Below are 21,444 nucleotides of genomic sequence, written 5' to 3' on the forward strand. Positions count from 1 at the left end.
AACATCTCAAGCAATGTAATTAGATATTAAACAGAAGCTGGTTGGTATTTCTCTGCTCTCAGCCTGCAAATCCACCTTTATTTTCTTTCCTGTTTAATCCCATTCCTTTCTGGGGGCTTTCTTTACTTTTCTATTGTTTTGGACCTGTTGTTAGTAATCAAGCCATGATTTATGATTTCTCTGTTATTGTTTAGGCAATACAACACCTTAATCCTAGCCTTATTTCCAGCAAAGAGGATCAGCTTGTTGCGGTGAAATTTCTGAATTGGTTAATACATTAATATGGATCGTGCTGAAATGTTACTGAGGTCAGGGCAGGAGCAGTACAGCTTTCTTTTAAAGCATCTGATACTAGAGTGGACATCTAGCGGAAGTGTTTTATTTAGCACTCTTTTGCATAAATTTCCATTTATTCATCCAGCAGACACTTTTATTCAAAGCGACTTACAAATGAGGAAATACAAGCAAAGCAATATGTCAAGCAAAGGACAATACAAGTAGTGTTACAAGATTTTCAATCGAGTGCAGAGAGTCGAGGTGTAAGAGTTAGTGGAAGTGGAGATGATATTTTGTTAGCTTGTTTTGTTTGTTTTTCTGTGGAGTGAGGATAAGTTAAGGGTTAGATAATTGTTAAATCTAGAGCCATTTTTTGAAGATAGTAACGGATTCTGTTCATTCCATCACTGAGAGATAGACAGTTCAAAGGTGCTTGAGATGGAGCTCATGCCTTACTGTGTAGCACTACCAAGTAATGGTCATTAACTGAGAAAGGGAACAAAAAACCCTAAAGTTTGGTAGTTGTTAAGATAGAGGGTGTTTCAGACGAGATCTTGTATGTGAGTACTGAGGCCTTGATGTGGGTGTCGGGAGACGAAGATGGGTGTTATGTGAGTTCTTTTAGGGTGGCTGAAAACAAGTCATGCCTCTGCACTCTGAATCATCTGAATGGTTTTGATGGAGCCAGCTGGGAGGCTCAAGAGTAGTGTGTTGCTCCAGTTTCGACATATCGAGAGCCTGGACTAGGAACTGTGTGGCAGTCTTGATGTTATACAGAATGAACCTACAGGACCGTGCAGCTGTTGAAATGTGGGTCTAGGTCACCCCATGTGGGATGTCAGTTTATCTCAGGGCACCATGTACACATTCATTTGCACACTCATTCACACCAACAGGCAACTGAGCGTAGCCATTCTGCTCACACGCTTGTTTTTGAACACCGATCGAACAAATAAAATGTTCATGAGTTTCTAGTTTCTGCCATTTTTATTGCATTCAGAGACTGAAAGAAAGAAAGTAAGAGAGATTTTCTCTGCAACACCTGGAAAGATCTTCGAGTCAAAGTGAAACTAAAACACTGCATCTGCTGTTTCCTGAGAGATTTCCTGTAATATAGCATAAAGATTTAAGAAGAACAAAGAAAGAAAGTGATGCTCTGTAAAAAAAACACAAACACAAAAAATCCCCACATTTCTTGCTGCACACTGTGCACTTTACGTGGCTAAGACAAACTTCTGTCCTAGCTCTGTGGTGTTGTTTGTTGTTTTGTGTTGAACTTGTTGTTGTATGTTTATGTAGCACCAGGTCCTGGAGAAACGTTGTTTCATTTCACTATGTACTGCGCCAGCTATATGTGGTTGAAATGACAATAAAGCTTCTTCTTGAGATATATTTATATACAACAAGAAATAGTTATTGAGATTTTTTAAATCAGTAAAATTAAATAAAAGATTGCAGATCTTAAGAGATGTTTGATCTTTAAAGGTTTTGAGCCCATAAAATACAGATTTGGTTCGGTACACTTAATTGTTTTTGGACAGTCGGAGGAAAGCAGAGAAGCTGGAGGGAGAGCATGCAGATATCTCACTGAACTCAGGATCGAATCCCAGACTCTTTAGTTATCACTGATCATAATAACACTATTTATTTATTTATTTATTTATTTATTAAAAAAGAGAACAACATTGAGCAAAATATGTTTACAAACCTTTTCAGCAGTTAATTTAATATTGCATGAATTAGAACACACACACACACAAACACACACACACACAAACACACACACACACACAGCATAAATATGTGCTCTGCTCACTTACATCTAAAAAGTAATAAATATCTACTATATTGCTTTTAAATATAATTTTACAGCAACAAATATTTAAATGTGTATATATATGTATAAATATATTTACAGTTATTCATTTGGGAGGACACCTTTATGAGCTGTAAATGTTAATTTAAGGCTACAGGTTTTATTTAAAAGCTCAACAGTGGCATCAGGATTTAAGCTCACAACCTTCCAGGCAACAGCACAGAACCACAACAGTCTTTATAATCCCAGTATTAAAATACAAACCATGTGTAATCAGTTACACAGCTTATTTCTCATAACACATATTCATAATGACAGTGTAAAGAATGTGTGGGGTTTTATTTTCATTCTATAGAGTAACACAGCTTAGCAGTTGCAAGAGCATTGACCCAAAACCCAGGGTAGAGCGACTCAGTGAACGTGGTCTGAACTCTGTACAGGAGAGTCATCGTGTCTGAGACGCTGTAGAAAGACAGAGTTCCTGCACTGTGGTCTAAATACACTCCGATTCTGGAGGATAGCAGGCCAGAAATCTTGGTCTGTATGTCGTTGTGCCAGAATGACAGAGTGGAGCTACACTCCAGACTCCAGGACTGAGCGTTGTGTCCAAACCAGCATTCCTTACCACGTCCTTTCCTGCTGATCCCTTTATACGACACTGAGATGTACACCCATCCACCCCTGCTCCATTCAACCTCCCAGTAAGAGCGTCCACATACACTCTGCTTACACAGCACCTGACCATAACCATCAAATCTCTCTGGATGACTAGGATACGGGTTGAGTTTTCCACCACGTGATACTTTCCTGAGGTTATCAGAAAGCCATAGCGCCTCATTTGTCGTGTTGGGGTCCAGGGACAGGTGACAAAAATCTAAAAACAAATCAAACATTATATACTTTTAACAATATGTATTATATTACACTACCAGTCAAAAGTTTGGACACATCTTCTAATCCCATGGTCTTTCCTGATGTTTATTTCTTTCTACATTGTAAAACAATGCTGAAGGCGGCCGAAATACACAATAATATGCTTTGAACAGTTGATATTGAGATATGTCTGCTACTGATGCTCTGTAAAGCCTTCATAACGCCTCTAATCTGAGGTGCTGTTAATTGGTGATTTCTGAGGCTGGTAACTGTAAATGAACTTCTCCTCTGCAGCAGAGGTACGTTTTGGTCTTGCTTTACTGGGATGGTCTTCATGTGAGCCAGTTTCATCATGGTGCTTGATGGGTTTTGCAAATGCACTTGACAATACTGTTCTTGCAAAAACTATTCCAGAACACCTGACCTTCGTGTCTTAAAATAACAATTGACTGTTGTTTATTGTTGTCATTATATATGGATTACTTAAGTCCATGTGTGTTATTTCATAGTTTTGAAATCTCCAGTATTGTTCTAGAATGTAGAAAATAAATCCCTAAACAAAAAAACATTGAATTAAAAGGTGTGTCCAAACTTTTGACTAGTAGTGTATATAATATTATAAAATATACTTTATATATAAATATAGTTACTTACACTGGAGAAATTCCTCTCTGGTCTTTGGTTCACAGGGTAAAATCATCTGAATTTTGGCAACTGTTAAGATATAGAGGAAAATATATAAGTAATGACATTATTGTATAGATATTATCTACTTAGATTATCTAATTAGTGACACTAATTTAAACGTAGTTAAAACATACTGCACATGCAACGTATATATCAAATATATAAATATATATATAAACTCTCTCGTCATATTATTTGTTTATTATTAGTTGTCTATTATTAGTAGACCACTAGATACCATAGCAAATCTGTTTCTATAACAAGAAGTCAGTCCACTAATCAAAAGCGGGCCACTAAAAGATCATGGATAACCAGTTTAATAAACAGAAATACAATTTATATTTATCCCTAATAAACATCTGAGACACCTGAACATCACACAACAATCACACAAAATCTGACAAGCATGACGATGCCCCTGTACGCAAAGCACAGAGCTCCGTGAAGACATGGTGTAGAGGTTAAGGTTGGAGTGGAAGAACTGGAGTGTCCTGCACTGAGCCCTGACTCTGACTCAACCCCACTGGGATGAACTGGAACACCGACTGAACCCCAGACCTCCACACTCTTACTTCAGTGTCTGATCTCACTAATGCTCTTGTAGCTGAATGATCACTAATCCCCACAGCCAGAAGAGTGGAGACTAGAATGAGATGTTCAACAAGCACATATGGGTGTGATGGTCAGGTGTGTACATTCTTTTGGCCATGTAGTGTATGTGGTGTTGATATAAGCGGAATAAGTACAGCAATACTGTACAATTAAAATGAACAATTAAGCAATTAAAAGCTGACAGTGCAGAATGGTGAAGATACACAGGTGTGTCTAATGTGTCTAAAGTGACTTTCCCCTGAGATCATACAGTATGAATCTCTGTATATTTGTTTTGAATAAATGTGTAAATAGCAGTAAAAGAAACATGACATGAATGTTTTCTACATCATCATTACAGACATGTGTAAAGCAGGACTTTGTCATATACACTAAGTGGATTGTTTATGATGTTTTGAGACTTTTCTCTTTTACCATTTGGATTGATTTTGTTGAATTTATCTTTGCAGACTTCCTCAAATTGCTCTTTCAGGTCCGAGAGCCATTTGTTCACTACGTCGAAAGAAATATGTTGATTTATAGTCACCAGGGGTGAGTCCTTAGCTTTAGTAGTGGAGCAGACAGTCTGGAACCTCTATAGTGAAGGCAGAAATAAAGCTGTAAGTTACTTACAGTGGGAATAGAAGATAGGGGTGTGTTTGAATGTTCTACTGTACATTAGGGTTGGGAAAAGTTATATTATTATTTCATTTACATGGCAATCGTCATACGCTTGACATTTACTTGATATGTAATTAAGGAAGAAATGTTTTCAGGTCATACCTGGAGGAAGCATACATGATCCTCTGTGTCTGATAGCAGCTCCAGCTCAGTGTTTCTCTTCTTAAGCTCAGCAATCTCTTGCTCCAGCTGCTCCTGCAGTCCTGCAGCTTGACCCAGTTCAGCTTTCTCCCGAGCCCTGATGAGTTCGGTCACCTCATAACACTTTTCTTCAATGAAGAGAAGCATCTCGGTAAAGATTCTCTCACTTTCCTCCACCGCTGCCTGTGAAGAGCTCTGGTAGGAGAAGAGTGCTTGAGTTCCAGCCTCTTACCTGCTTTGGCTCATATTTAAAGGAAATAAATGACTGAAATTAAATTCTGCTCCAGCAGTGTGTGGGATTAGTACCTACCTTAAGAGTGTTCACAGCCTGTTTAAGGTCTTGGAGTTTCTTCTCCTTCTCCAGGATGTTCTGCTGGGATTTCCTCTGCATTTCACTTATCTGCTTCTGTGGTCCAAAGATGATGATGATGATGATGGTGATTAAGATTTGTATAGAATGGGGAGAGGAATAAAAACTGTCACCCAGCAAAAAGCAAACTAACCCTTTGTGTATCATGCATTACACTATGGGTGTTGATGGCATTCCCTGCTGATCTTAACAGGTCTCAAATCAGATTACAGATTCTTCCACAGAATGCTTACCTGTTTTTCAGTTCTTTCTGAAGCTAGCGAAACCATGTTGTGACCTTTATGTTCATCTAACATACACAATGCACAAATGACTGTCCGGTCTGTTCGACAGTAGAAGTCTACTAGTTTGTCATGACGAGAGCAGATTTTGTCTTGCAGCTGTTTGCATGCCTGGACTAGCTTATGCTTCTTAAAAACAGATGATTCAAAGTGAGGTTTGAGATGAGTCTTACAGAACGAAGCCAGACACACCAGACAGGACCTGACAGCCTTCGCCTTGCTTTCAGAACAGATGTCACACTCCACATCTCCTGATTCTGAGCCAGAAGGAGTAGCAGAAGCACTGCTTAGGTCTTTCCACTTGAGCTTCTCCACCACTTCAGCCATGACATTATTCCTGCGTAGGACAGGTCTCGGCATGAACGTCTCTCTGCACTGAGGGCAGCTGTACACTCCCTTCTGAACAGGCTGATCCCAAAAGTCATTAATGCATAACATACAAAAGCTGTGGCCACATGGAGTGGTTACCGGATCCTTCAGCAAATCCAGGCAGATTGAACAGCTGAACTGAAGATGGTCCACTGAAATATTACTGTCCTCAGCCATTTTACTCACATCTGAGAGAGGAGAGCAGGAGAGTTGTAGTGCTCCTTCTTAGCTGACTTCCTGGTTCTAGGTGTAAGATGGGTGGAGCAAAGGAGGCATACCATCAGGAATACTGTGGGTGTGGCTGAAATGGCATATGAGGTGTTTTCCCAACTAGTTTATATGTTAAACCCAGAATTAAAGTATGTTCTATTTACGTTTTTCTATTACTTTTATTTATTTTGAATTAAGTTATGCTTTAATTATGTGCATTAGCTTTGTTTTAGTTAGGCTGAAAAAATTAGAATGAATGAATGAATGAATGAATGAATGAATGAATGAATGAATGAATGAATGAATAAATAAATAAGTAGGCAGTAGATAGAGATGTTATAACTCGTTTAAATTCAATTTAAAAGATTTCTTTTCAAAATATTAATTTAAGAGTTTAATAAATCAGCTCCATTGACCTTTGACGCTTATTATTATTACATTATTTATAATACATTTAATACTTACCATCATTTAGAATTAGCCGGTTTCAGATACACCCTATAACTGGACACCTCACTTCACTTTCTCCTCTCATTTTAGTCTCCTTTTTTTCCTACAAAAAATTTTAGAAGAAGTTGTTTCTATAAAGCTGCACATTAAATAATATATTAAATACCACTTAATTATAGATATTATTTGCTTAATATTTCTTATTAGATTATTAGTTTGGGATTTTAATTGATTTTAATTCATTACAACATTTTTTAATTTTATTTTTAAAGGGTCATTACATTGGCAAAGAATTTCAAGCAAAACTATCAGTTGATGGAATCATTATTATTATTTTTTTAAGGTTTTGCAATATGTTTAATAGTAAATTATATATATAGATATATATATATATATATATATATAGATATATATAGATATATATATATATATATATATAGATATATATATAGATATATATATATATATATATATATATATATATATATATATATATATATATATATATACACACATATTATACAGTGAGTTCCCAGTTTATTAGGTATACCCATCTTGTAGCGGTCACTCTATAGGTTCCCATTCCCTGTCTGTTAAACAGTCTTTCAGCCTCCTCTATTCTACCTTCTCCGAATAGCATTACTAGCACATTTTTGCTTTTTTTAAGCAGTATATATAACATTGTATGTTTATATTTATACACATCACTATTATATGTAACTACTATCCTTCTCTATTTTTTATTTATCTATTATAATTGTTTCTATATATTATATCTTATTTATCTACTGCAATTTTCCACCATATTTTCCCTATATACACTATATATGTGTGACAGTGATGGCTTGTTCACTGCACAGCTGTGTCAGAGACATGAATAGTGTGTGTGTGCGTGTGGTGTTAAGACGATCGTATCTATCTGGTCAGTAACTAATGCCGAAAGTGGAGATCATTTGGAAAAAAGGAAGAAGGGATACGTCACTTTTTCTCCTGTTGATTTCAGAATTGGATTTTTTCCCTCCTTTATTTTAAATCTGAACATTAAAAGATTAAATTCCACATAATTATCAATCCTTGAAGACCATGCATGATGTATCCTGACATCATGGTTGTCTAATTTAAAAGTGGGTCATGAGAAATCATCCCTGATGATTCAGATTTGTGTTTCAGCAACCTGGATTAAGGACAATGCACATCCTTGATTCAGACAGAGGAAGACTTCCCTTTGTGCACAGTTGTGTAAAGCATTAGTCCACATAAATGTTTTCTGTAAATGTATTTATTAGTTTCATCTACAGCTGAGATTATATTCAGACTCTAGACCACAAGCCTCAATCATGTGAAAATGAATGCTTTAGCAGTAGTGTTTTATGGAATGGTTAAACAGCAGGAATGGCTCAAAAATAAAACAAGTGCTTAGTGTTTAGATGCTGCACTGCTGAAGCTTCTTGTCAGCCTGCTTCAGTGAGATCCAGGTGTTGAGCATGGAGGCACGCAGTTTAGCCCACACCAGGTGATCAGTCAGGCCCAGGATCTGAGCAGCATGCTGGGCAGCAGCGTCTGGAGACAGAACTGTTGAACAGCCCAGACCTGAAGAAGAGAAGAGAGAGAATGTTAGTAAATGGGTGGAGAAGTATTTTGGCAGCTGGGAGAGGCACTTTAAGGCAAGATACACATGCATAAGTAACCGCAAACCTGACTAACACCTAAAGCCAAGCCTTAAAATGTCCTGCATATGCCAGAAACAGCTGACTTAATCCATATGACTGATGTGTGCAGTGGAACAACGAAAAATGGCACCAAACCTGGAAGAGCCAGAAACACCACATGCACACATCCTTATAAGGATGCAAAGATCAGGCACAATTCAGTAACAGCTGGAAAAATTAATTCAGTCTATCAAACAGTTAAATTGTTGGTTGGAAGTTTGGGGTTCAAGCCCCAGCACCGGCAAGCTGCCTCTGTTGAGCAAAGCCCCTTAACCCTCTCTCTGCTTCAGGGGCACTGTGAAGATCTCTGACCCTAACATCCATACGAAGAAAGGAATACCACTGTGCTGTAATGTCTAGGTGATAGAATAAAAATAATGGCTTCTTTTAAATTTAAGTCGGTTTAGTAATTTCGATTCTGATGAAGATTTTTCTCCAATTTTCTTCCCACTCTTCTTTGTAAAAATCTCCTCGAGTTAATCTGCTTGCATGTTTCACATCTGTCTAAATCGTTCTGCTCGTATACAGCATAACGTATTACTTACTCAGCTTGTGCATTTATGGGATAAATAAATAATGCAATCCAGTGCATTATGACTGCAGATTGACAGCAAGCAGTAGCAGGTGTGAAAGCAAAACCCAGGTCTGTAAGGTTCTTCTATTCATACTGAAACTTTTACTGCACCATAAAATAGAGGATTGCTATTTGTGTATCGAAACATGGAACCATTTTCAAAAGGCTTACCGTCAAGCTAAATGTGCAACACCTGTTCTGAAAATTAACCTGTTTGCTTATTGATGCTGTTTTGTAATACACAGATCTCAGTATGTGAGCATTTTAGCACATGTACTCCTGTGTTACTAGCCAGTCCTGTGTAGTGAAACTTTGTGCTTGAATAAACAGATCAGATGAATCCTTACCACTGGGCATGCGTAAAGATGACCAGATGTCCTGTGCCCCCCAGTCAGATGTAACAGGAGGACAGTTAATGACAGGATACACTGTGTTTCCGGACATCACCGGACCCAAACCGTTACTCCTCCCTGCAACGGCTACAAAAATGGTTGGGACACCATCACCTGAGGAAATAAAAGCAGAGATTGTGAATTCTTAGAGACTGTGGTTCCATGCACGTTAAACTAATTTTTATGTAAACTGCTCCGATCCGCTTTGTGCTTACAGATTTTTACTTTTTCATTACCTTCGTATTCCGATTTGATGCGCAGCGTCTCATCAGGGCCTTTATGTGCAGACGTGACTCGGACATCGCAGTTGATCCCGTACGAGCCGCAAGCTTTACGAATCCTCTCGGAGTGAGCCATGTCGGATGTAGAGCCCATCAGTACAACAACTCTCCCGCTCGTCTGCGGCTCCAGGAGCAGCTAAAGGCACATGACAACACGCAAGTCATAAACAGATTCACGACAAATGATTAAGACAAACACGAACATTACAACTTTTTTGACTCTGGACTATTTGCAAGGAGATTTCTCCCAGCACTGCTTGACTGGTCCCACCATCTCTCAGGGTAGAAGGAAGACATGCAGCAAGACTGTCCTTTGTTCTGGCACTGAGTTGGTGGAATAAACTTCCCCTTAAATGTCCAAATAGTCGGTCACTGGCCGTCTTAGTACTACCTCTAAACTCACAGGCCACTTCTTTTTCACATTTTTATAATAATATATATATTATATAATAATATAATGGACAAAGATATTTTGGTCAGTGGAGGGGTTATAGAAAACTCAATTTCTTCACTATTTGTGACACATGCACAGTTGATCAGTGTTGATTCAGGGAAAAAAAATATTACGAAAGAATCACTCCTTATCCATCAGTGATGTCCCAAAACAATAAAACCAGAACAAGGTCAGTGTAATAAGCACACCTATGTGGTGCGAGTGTTTTGTCAAGTGACCAATAAAACTGTAAAATCAATCCAAGGTTCATAATTCTTTTCTGCGAAAGTAAACCTCAGTGACGAGCTCGTCCTCTAAATGAGCTAAAGATCAGTCCTTAGAGCGGATTCGAATATTTAGGACAAATACGGAAAATGCTCTTAGTGCACACCTGATATTAGGCCACATGGTGGCGCCAAAGTAGTGACCATATACTATTGTTCATACGTGTGTCTATGACTGAAAGATGAAAACGCAGAAAGATTTGACATTCTTGGAAGGAATGATTACAAAAAAAAAAAAAACATAAAAGGACTAGTCAACCCCAAAAACATTGGGGTCAGAGACACTGAAGTCTTGTGAAACATATGGATTTTACGAAGAGCAGGCACACAGAGATATGAAGAGTTCACATGAACAACAAGGGCAATTTGTGCAATTTCAGCCAGCCAGTAAATGTTTAACTTCCTACATACACCAGGTTGAACTGGCATGTCTGATCATTAAACAAGAATTACTATGGCATGTGAGGGATATGGAAAAGTTCTGTGGTTCAGACCCCACACGTGCTCAAAGCAAGAGAACAAAACAAAACGATTCGGTTCAACTATCTAGTTATGGCAGCAAAAGTGTGTGTGTGTGTGTGTGTGTGTGTGTGTGTGTGTACCTGTACTCTTTCAGCCACCCATTCAAAGTTCCTCTTGACCATCTGCATGGCCTCAGGTGTGACCTCTTTTAAATCACGATAAACCTGCACAAGGAAATGAAGAAGGAAAAAAAACCCAAAGATTAACCAGCTCGCACCTAGCAAAAGCATATCATAATCTGATGGACGAAGAAATATCTTTTCTAACCTCTTCTGTATTAAAAGGGTAGAGCAAACAAGCAGTGTCTACACATGAATAACAAAATCAGCTGCTAAAATATTGGCAGTGTGTGATTACATGCTTTTTTCTTGACTAGTCTTTCTAACTGGATGAATGAGGCAACTATCAGTAAGTGGCTTGGTCTGGGAAACACCAGACAAAGCCACACCACCACAAATACTTCACAAAATGACAGACTTGTTTCAGGCAATGCCAATCCTGCACCGTGAAGGTGAAACTGACCTGTTTGTCTTTCTGTTGGCTGCGATCTCCAGCTGGCCAGAGTCTCCATGAGTCGTTGTCGATCACGTCAGCCAGCACAACTTCCTTGGTGGTCACATCCACTCCAAACTCGATCTAAACAGAACAGAATGAGTCCATGCTGGGATTAAAGACTTCACTAATAATCAGTGATAATGGAAAGGACTTGGACGCTAGAATAATTTGTTCATTTTCTCCAGTCCAGTGTCTTAAATGTACCTTCATATCCACCAGAGTGCAGTTCTGGGTGGCCCAGGCCTTCTCCAGGATCTCAAAGATGGCCACAGTGCTCTTGCTCATAATGTCCACCTCACAGCGGCCGATCTTCACGCCGCCAAGATCGAACCCGGCCGCTAGGAGCTGCTCCTCAGACCACTGCGGGTCATTATTGGCATCGTCCTGCGAGGAATCAGTTCCATCAAACATTCCATTTAATCAACTTTGGAGTAAATGGTCCATCATCATTACTTTCCATTATGCAATCTTGAGCCAGGAACTGATCATAAATCATTTCCAGAAGTACTACGACTTATCTGAGAGCCAAACGGCTTTGTTTTACTAAATTACCAAGCCATGTTATTTGATCAGCAAACTGACTCGACGCTCCAGTGATAACAGCATGATACAATCCAATCATTTACTTTCATTATCAAGCTCCACTCAGTGTTCTTGAACAAGCACGTGGCAATATATTGACCAGAACGTAGGCTTCTGAATGCTTAGTGTTAGTTCAGAGGTACAAAGTGTCAGGAATGCTTTGTCAAACCACCAGTAAAGACCCACCTTATAAAACATCTCCATCTTCAGTGGTGAGAAGCGATATCCTTCTTTCACTCCTGGATTCCTTTTAAGGAAGGAGCCTGTGGCGATGCGTCGACACACCCACTCGATGGGGATCATCTCACAGTGGCTGGCTATGAATGCCGTCTCCGACTGCTGCTTTACAAATGCAGTCTTAACTCCTGACAAGACAATGGAAATGTAGGTCAGTGAGAAACTGAACACTTTACAAGTTTATATACAAAATACAAAGCATGTGGTAGGAAGAAATTGTGTGAATAATGCAGGGTACATGTTCTCACACGAGCTGAAAAACCATTTCATTACTAAAGAAATGATACAGTAGTAATAATGGTCAGGCATGGGTCAGCCATGACAGATTAAGACTTTAGTATCTGAAAGCTGGACAATGCTGACAATAGACAGACTGATTAGGCATGATCGGATACACAGGCGTGTGAAGCACATTCCATTTAATTCAAGAAAGTCACAAGGCACTGATTTAACCAACACAAGCATGTTTATGAGCCATGGAGAGACGAGCTGAAGTTCCTCAAATTAACTACAAGTGATGTGTTAAAGGGAGAGACTTCTGAATAAGGCCAGTGATTTCCTTTTTCTTCACAAGACGACACAAAAATGTGTGTGTTTTTGATGAACAGTCGGTTGTTGAAGTTGATGTGTTAGAAACAGGAAAATGACACTAGTCTGTGACCTAGTGAACCAATGTTAATGTATTCAATGATAGAGGCTTCAAAGCTAGGTCACTCAGGATAAGGGCATGTGCCAAATGCCAGAAATGTAAATGTAAATGTAAATGGGCAAGAATACAGATCTGAATGACTTTCACAAGGGACAAAATGTGATGTCCTAGATGACTGGGACAGAACTTTTCCAAAACAGCAGGTCTTGTGTGATGATCTCAGTGTGCAGTGGTTGGTACCTACAGTGCTTCATGAAGAACAACCAGTGAACCAGTGACAGTCATGGACACTTTCAATATATTTTTTTTTTACTCTCAAGGCCAATAAAATATCATCCATATGACTTAACATGGTGAATCCTTGATTACATCATCAGGTCATTCAGCTTAAGGCTCATTGTTGTAAAATGAACCTTATAGACTGTTTAATTCATGCAATCTCAATGACATAGATATGGTGGATTAATCAAACCAAATGACATATTTCAGATCTCAGTAAATAAGGCCCATCTGCACAACAGGACCTGTCTATTGGCTAAAATGGCCATACAGTTACAAAAAACTGCAGTGCATTGTGGGTAATTGCATATGCCACAGTGACGTCAGTGAGCACAACCCACAGAAAGGAAAACTTGAACCTGTGACCAGGCTCACCAGCTTCTTGCAGGAGCTTGAAGATGCAGCTAGTGGTCTTGTTGGAGATTGCTGCCTTGCCCTCCATCTGGTCTTTCCTCACTGCGTTCCCCGCCGTGATCTGGTCTTTGGACTGGACCAGAACCTGGCCTGGCATGTCCAGCAGCTCAAAGATCTGCTTGGTCTTGCCCTCGCTGAGCTTTTTGCCGAGCTTCAGATCTAAAGCGTGAGATTTAAAAAAAAAAAAAAAAAAAAAGAACAGCAAAACAGGAACTCATTAAAATGTTGACATGATTCCCTCTTCATCTCCCAATCTCTCACTTTAACTAGCACAATGGATTTCTTTAAGAATTATATGGTTTAACAATTATTTTATTAGACACAGAACACAATGTTTAAAAAGACTGAACCACGCCTAAAAGTGGTTTAATCCACTGCCTATGATTGACTCTAAAAAAAAAAAAAAAAGCAGTCCTGAATCTTTCCTACTGCAGGACGATTCGTGTCTTCTTCAATAAATGCTAGAGAGAAGGTCATGTTTACAGTTCTCCTTAAGCAGAAATGGGATTTTTGCCCCTGATCTGTTCTGTTGTGCAAGAATGTGTTTGCAAATGCAAAAAACACATATAGACACACATTACATACATGAGCTAGCAGACTCGGGGCCCATTTTCCCCCCCTGCAACTATAAACCTACTGAACTCCACACTACACTGCTAAGACACTGAAGTCTCACTAATACTTCACTGTAATCACCATGCAGTTCCCCTCCACTCTGTCCATTCTGTTACATCGTCTCTACATAATACTAAAATTATAAATGCACATAACTATAAATTCATTGCTTAGCCTAGTTCATCTTTATATACATATACTATCAGTATATACACTGTATATTATCTCAGTTAAGGCACAGATATTTTTTACACATATTGTGCTGTTTATACAACTAGTGCATATTTTTAATGCACAGACTACCTGCCATAGCCTTATTTATTTGTTGTACATATATTTACATCTTTATCTGCACTTGTTCATTTGCAAAAATTCTACTATTTGCACTGCTGGTAGATGCTAAACAGTATGTCAATGCTAATGTGCCTGTACTATGCAATGACGATAAAGTTCTATGTATGTATGTATGTATGTATCTATCTAACATTATTTATCCTAGCAAAAAATCATCCACAGGTCTGTTGTGTATCCTGTTAAGTTCTTCCTAAAATGTTTTCAATCACAAAACAGGCAAAACAGGATTTTTTTTCCAATTATGAGACTAATAGAGCTGTGGATTTGGAGGGACTACATGCAGCGACATGCAACAAGTTATTTTTTTACGTGTTCAGGGGTAGATGAAGCCCAAAAAAGTGGGGATGAAAGTAGATGAACTAATTAAGTCCAAGCTGTCCAAAATAAATAATGCACCAAGTCTGAATGAGCTATATGGATCTTCCTCCATGATATATGAAATCTTGCTGTTACATGTGCACGTGATCAGATCTTGCTGTGTTACACTTGAAGGTGATCAGATCTTGCTGTTACATGTGCACGTGATCAGATCTTGCTGTGTTACACTTGAAGGTGATCAGATCTTGCTGTTACATGTGCACGTGATCAGATCTTACTGTGTTACATTTGAAGGTGATCAGATCTTACTGCTACATGTGCACGTGATCAGATCTTGCTGTGTTACACTTGAAGGTGATCAGATCTTACTGCTACATGTGCACGTGATCAGATCTTGCTGTGTTACACTTGAAGGTGATCAGATCTTACTGCTACATGTGCACGTGATCAAATCTTACTGCGTTACACTTGAACGTGAGCAAACCTTATTGTGTTGACAATATCGAAAGGCAATCGTCCGGTTAGTATTAGTTACTTCGTGAAGATGCAGAATGACCATTATCCAATTAACAGAACAAGTAAACAAACTTTCAGGGTGTTAGGATATTTTCAACACTTCTTTATGTCGCTGCAACCTGGGCAAAGCATGGCGCGCGCGCGCGCGCACACACACACACACACACACACACACTGCAGTGCAATCTTTACACAACTACATACCTCCTGTCGACGCCATTTCGGATACAATTCTGTTGTCCTGTAAAAAAAAAAAAAAAAAAAGGGAAAAAGCACCACAAGATTATTATAAATCCCAGACCCCAGTCTATACACACAGTTACAGAAGAAACTAAAGTACCTGCAGGCAGTGCGCTGGGGCGCTGAATGGAGGAAACACGTGAGGTTTGACGAGGGAAAAAAGGGTCAAATCTCGACAGACAATCCAGGTTACGACACTTTATAGAAAAAAAGTCCGTGACGCCATCTTCACCACGTGGAAAAGTCTCGTGTCTTGTACTTGGAAGCAGTTATTTAATCAGATACTGATTTAAAATTCAGCAAATTCTCCTAAAGTTATCGACTGAGGAGTAGTTTGTTCCAGAGCAGACAGATTTTTTTTTTTTTTTTTTTTACTACTGAACTTTGCGAGACTTTGATGATTTCTTCTAAACTGATAACTTTCGCTAATAGGTATCTTTTCTAGCCGATTTTCAGGGACTTGAACTCCCCCTACTTCTGTAGTTGGTACATTCCATCATAAACGGTTGCCTGAAGCAACACGTGGTTGGACTGGGAGATTTTCGGGCAGCGTGGGGAGTAACGTTTTGTAGTTTTTTGTAGATTTTGTGGGAAGTTGTGTTGGATATGGAGTTTGAAGAATCCGGAATCGGAGAGGAATGTGGGGTTTTCGGCTGTGTTGCTGCAGGCGAGTGGCCAACACAGCTGGAGGTTGCACAGATTATAACACTGGGACTTGTAGCTTTGCAGCACAGGTAAGATAACTGTTTACACACACACCGGATGCACAGGTCAATTAGGTACTTTCAGCCTTTACAGTCAGGCTGAACTAAAACTAGAGCAGACCTGACAAGACAGACTCCTTAAGTGAACTTTTCGCAAACACTCGAGCTTCTCAGGTCAGAGCTCACCTATTGGCGTTATCCCCAAGTTTAAAGGTGCCAATACTTTAGAAACGCTTCTTCATTGAAATGACTCTCATGTGCAAGGATCCAGTGCACGCGCTCTCAATAGAAAGAAGATTCAAGCCTGTCTTTCTGGCATTTCTCAAACTGTCAGCACAAACATTTACGTCTGTAACATCAGTTTAAAGATATATTTATCTATTTGTTTATTTAAGGACTAAGATTCAGCACGGAACTTTATAATCAGTGTTATCAGTATGAAGGGGTCCTGTCCTGATTTGTACTTGGTTTCCTAAACTAGATGGACAAACAACCCTAAATGAACATTACTCATTTTCTGCAAGCCGTAAACCCATATTTAAAAGGATACTTTAACCTCCTGGGTCCAGTTATACCCAAGGAATTTTAACATGCATGCCAATCCATACCATGGTTGTGTAATTTACAAGTGCGCATGCGCAGAACCAGCGGCATTTATAAGCAACACTGTTCACACACTCACCTGCATACTTTATGTACAACAGGAACTTTAACCCAGATTTAACATTCACTGGTTAGCAGGTCAAGTTTGTTCAACTGAATGTTGAAATGTACTCAGTAAGGATCAGAATAAATATGCAATTTGAGACACGACACTAGTTTGTATAGAGATAGGTGGATAGGGACATTGTACATTTTATTTTACTGAATTTGTAAACTGTAGTGCAGCAGGATAGTGGAAATAGTATCACACAATATTGTATCTTCATAGTGAATCATATTACTAATAAAAAATCGTTCTAAAATAAATAATAAAAATGAGAGTTTGTCTCATAGACCTATCTGTCTCAAGTGACCTGTCTGGGGGTCGTGACCCCTGGATTACTGAGTGGTCAGTATACTGATGTGTTGTGTCAGCTCACCAGGTTATCAGGAATGTCAGCCATAGAGCGCACAGAACTGATCTCCATAATCGGAATGTATTGATCCTGCTCTTCTTTGCACTGATAGTCCACGTGCTCAGACCAGTCTGTGCTGCTGTCTCCATCATCAACACACTCCTGAAACCTTTTACTGAAAACGCTGTAATCTGTAAACACAAGAATTCGAGAATCTAAATACATTTGTACTTTACAAACATACATTTGTTATACATTTGTCACTACGGGTTGACGTAATCGACGTCGTTTACGGTCTTAAGATCATGCAGAGTCTAAACACCTTTCAGTCACATCCACTTATTTGCTGCAGATTAATTTAGTGTTAAAACCTAATGTGGTTTATTTATTTTTAAAGTCAATGTTCTACATGAAGTGTTAGATGTTATTACCCGTTTTGTAGCAGAGGGCCAAAATCAAGAACCTTACTGACTCTAAGACTGAGCCTTTTTTATCTAGCTTTCTTAGCTGCACAAACCTAGCCTTGAAAAGAAGTGACTTAATTTTTTTATTTTGTCTTGGTCATTTCACCTCACGTTTTGTTAGTCACAATAAAGATTTCTTTTAATCTTCATTATAAAATAAGGAGATTGAAGGACCTTCCTCTGTGGCCTTCCGCTTTTTTCCTCTTCGTGACCCGGCATGCTCTCTTTCTGTAAATGTTGTCTCTGTGTTACCTGTACACACACACACGCACACACACACACACACACACACACACACTTTATTTCCAGCTACTTGAGCAGAATTGTTTTGATTTAATATTACATGTCCCACTAGTTCAGTGTATTACCTATGTTTACTTTATATTCCTGGCCTCGTCCATATGTACCTGCTGTGACGGAATGACTGGACAAAGGTTGTTCCTCATATCTTGTCTGAACGCTGTCTTTTGACCTCACCAGCATGCCATTTAACTGATCCTCTGTTTCATATTCCACCTCAGCAAGTTCATCTGGCCTCAAAATGCTGTCTGTTCTAGCCTCGTTTTGGAAAGATCTGGCGCTGAAGCCTGGAGACCTTCTCAAAATGGTATCGTCCATGGGCTCCTGATCATACCCAATGGCAATGATGTCGCTGTCCTCATGTGGAGGCATTTCGCAGATGGAGTGCTCGTCTAATGTTGGACTGAACATCACCGAGTTTCTGTACAGGCCTCTGACTGGTTGGGACAGAATGCTGTCTAGCTGTTTGTAGAACTTCATGATACGCCGAGTGTCTCCGATATCCGCCTTGCCCCTCTGCAAGGATCGGTACAGATATTTCAGGTTCTTGTATTTGGTACGACACTGCTTCCAGTCCCTCTCTACACCCTGCTGAAGGAGCCGGCGTGATATTTGCACAAACACGTCCTTGTTTCGGGTCGAACCTTGCAGCTGCTGTTGGATTCCCTCCTCAGACCAGATATTAAGCAGCGCTGCCACTTCCTCCTCAGACCAGTTTCGGCCCGAGTCATGGACCGTGATCACGTTCTCATCATCTGAAGTTCTTCTAGCCCCTGGTGATATGCTGGAACCTGAATTAGAAAACAGCAGATCAGGAAATTGGGTTAATGTGAATAATTGTGGACAACATTAGTTAATATACTGAACCGGTAGTCTGTATTTTGACCTGATGACACACCTGGATCTTTTGTGATGAGGTGATGCGAACCAGTATTTATTATTGTTTGCATATCTGCCAGACTCTCGTCTGTAATGGAGTAAGAAGTGCCAAAAGCAAATGAGAAGCAAAACTTGGAAAGGCAAAACATGAAAAAGAAAACCTGAGTCAGACTTTAACAATAAAACATCAAATCACCTAGCACTTTTTAAGCCCCTGTTTATTCTCTTACCATCATCAATCTTAATGTAGTGAGCTTCTCCTGAATCTCTTCTTTCATCTGCCTGGTCTCCCTCTGTTCCTTTCCTGGGAGAATCCTCTTCATCATCTAGAAAATCCTCCATGTCCTTGCCCTGCAGGATTGCATCCACCTCTGCAAAGAAGCGCATAGTTCGACCTTGGTTCTTGCTGACCTTGTAGTCATATTTCAGGTTCTTGTATTTGGTGCGACACTGTCTCCAGTCCCGCACCACTCCGTGCTGGAGTTCCAGGCGACGGGCCATCTCCTGGAAGATGGCCTTGTTTCGGTGGGTGCTCTGTAGCCGCACCTGCATTTCCCGGTCAGCCCAGATGTTAAGGAGAGCCCGAATCTCTTTATCAGACCAGTGTCTCCCTCCCTCCATACCTGAGAGGGAAACAAAATGCTGATCTGCACTCCCTGAATAAGAGAAAACGGTGGACAATTAGAGGACGTATAATCCAGTACAGGAATTGTACTGGTTCACTAATTACAGGTGTGAATATGGTCCAATATGTCTCTTTGTAATCAGATCACCAGGAAGTAGTCTGATACACATCTGACTGCATAAAGGTAGTAGTGTAAATGAAGGTGAAAGCGCCTTGACAAACTGTGTTTTGTCATCATTTCTTTTACATTGTACGTTTTATAAGTTTCATTAGCATATCATGCAAATGAAATGTTTCAAGCAGCCCATACAGGTACATCAGATAGGATTTGCCAGATGTTTCAGGTTGGAGGAAAAAAAAGTAATATTGATTGATTGCAATAAATGGATGTAAGATCTTTTCTCTAGCAAATAACATGAAATCCAATCAATAAGTGCTCGAAGGTGATTAGTTTAAAATGCTTTAAAAATGGTTTAAATGGCTGTTAATACCATGTGTTATAAAACCATATAAACCATGCTGTTTTATTCCCCATTTTTTTAATTAGAACCTATATTGACCTGAGTGATTAAGTTAAGTTTTGGAGAAGTTTTTGAAATATTTAAGGGCTTCTAATTTTGTCATTTTAATGTATCTATTATTATTATTATTATTATTATTATTATTATTATTATTATTATTAAAAAAAAATTCTGAGATACTGAATGTCTAGATTTTTGGGAAATAAGTCAGTTAAAAGGGTAAAAGGGAAAAGTCCCTCATTATATTAAAAGAAAAGTCAGTCTAGTTTGGGTTTGAAGTATTTTTAATGACTTAATTTGCAATGCTTGTAAGCATTTGTTTAAGAAAAAAAGTTTTTTTAAAAAAAGGTTTTAAAAATACTTATTATATTACAGCAAAGTATTCATTCTACTACTACTTGTCATTTTTTTCTGAGCTGCTGAGAGCCTGAATTTCTGGGGAATAAGTCAGTTCCTCTAGTCAATTCTCTAAAGAGAAAAGTTCCTCATTATTTAAAAAAAAAATAAATAAATAAAAATCAGTCTAGTTTGTGGCAGATATTTACCCTCCTGAAAGTTGCTCAGAGAAGAGTTGCCCGGTCTCCTGCTGACGGGACTGGTCTGTTCCTCGTCCATCTCGTAAGACCTTTGGGGTACAGTGGTGCTGTCCATGGATGTACGGATGGCCGGAGGCCTCCACTCGGGTAGTGCCATCGCTCTGCTCTGTGTCTGGCAGCTCAGCCAGTCCTTGTTCACACCCATCTCTTTTAGGCGGCTCGAGATGGCTTCATACTTGGCCTTGCTCTCAGCCTCGTCCCAGGCCTCTCTCTCCCTCCACACCACGAGTAAGGCCCTAACCTCTTCCCCTCCCCACCGACTACTTGCTTCTCTTTGGCTGTCTTCTTCCTGTCTGCCTGCTTTCTGCTCTGTACTAAGTTCCATGCTTTTGAGCTAGAAGCTTGGAAATGGCTTCTGTTGAATTTCTGCTTCTCCTTTTTTCTCTCCCTCCCCCTTTGCCTTAAGCTCAGTGTCCTAGGCAACCAGACAGTTGAGCCAGTTAGGAGTGGTCATGTGACGGAGAGCGGCTTTGTGACTGGCTTAAGCTGAAGGGGGGAGGGGGCGCGGAAATGTGAGAAGTGGCTTGGCAAACAAAGCTGCAGCCGCAGCAAGAACCCTTGCTAATGCGGAAAGCGATAACGGCTGAGAGCTTTCGTG

At 39.5% G+C, this 21,444-nt stretch overlaps 2 protein-coding genes across 2 annotated transcripts; both read right to left on the minus strand.

Annotated features, from left to right (window-relative positions):
- Positions 1-2,004: 2,004 nt before the first annotated feature.
- Positions 2,005-6,328, minus strand: LOC131345949 (E3 ubiquitin/ISG15 ligase TRIM25-like). The gene is made up of 6 exons (XM_058379170.1): positions 5,669-6,328; positions 5,376-5,471; positions 5,027-5,260; positions 4,679-4,838; positions 3,620-3,679; positions 2,005-2,966 (listed from the first exon to the last, which is right to left on the minus strand). Exons 1-6 carry the CDS (start codon positions 6,260-6,262, stop codon positions 2,437-2,439), a joined length of 1,674 nt encoding a protein of 557 aa, XP_058235153.1. The 5' UTR covers positions 6,263-6,328; the 3' UTR covers positions 2,005-2,436.
- A 1,678-nt stretch (positions 6,329-8,006) lies between these two features.
- On the minus strand, positions 8,007-21,186 carry paics (phosphoribosylaminoimidazole carboxylase, phosphoribosylaminoimidazole succinocarboxamide synthetase). The gene is made up of 17 exons (XM_058378527.1): positions 20,796-21,186; positions 19,335-19,760; positions 19,124-19,192; positions 18,294-19,016; positions 18,100-18,177; positions 17,486-17,652; positions 16,190-16,383; positions 15,800-15,896; positions 15,664-15,700; positions 13,618-13,815; positions 12,264-12,442; positions 11,700-11,879; positions 11,463-11,576; positions 11,021-11,104; positions 9,657-9,837; positions 9,376-9,534; positions 8,007-8,335 (listed from the first exon to the last, which is right to left on the minus strand). The coding sequence occupies exons 1-17, from the start codon at positions 21,169-21,171 to the stop codon at positions 8,169-8,171; spliced, it is 3,429 nt and encodes a 1,142-aa protein (XP_058234510.1). The 5' UTR covers positions 21,172-21,186; the 3' UTR covers positions 8,007-8,168.
- Between the last annotated feature and the right edge of the window lie 258 nt (positions 21,187-21,444).

The sequence above is a fragment of the Hemibagrus wyckioides genome, linkage group LG25 (assembly GCF_019097595.1).
Source record: "Hemibagrus wyckioides isolate EC202008001 linkage group LG25, SWU_Hwy_1.0, whole genome shotgun sequence".
Lineage (NCBI taxonomy): Eukaryota > Metazoa > Chordata > Actinopteri > Siluriformes > Bagridae > Hemibagrus > Hemibagrus wyckioides.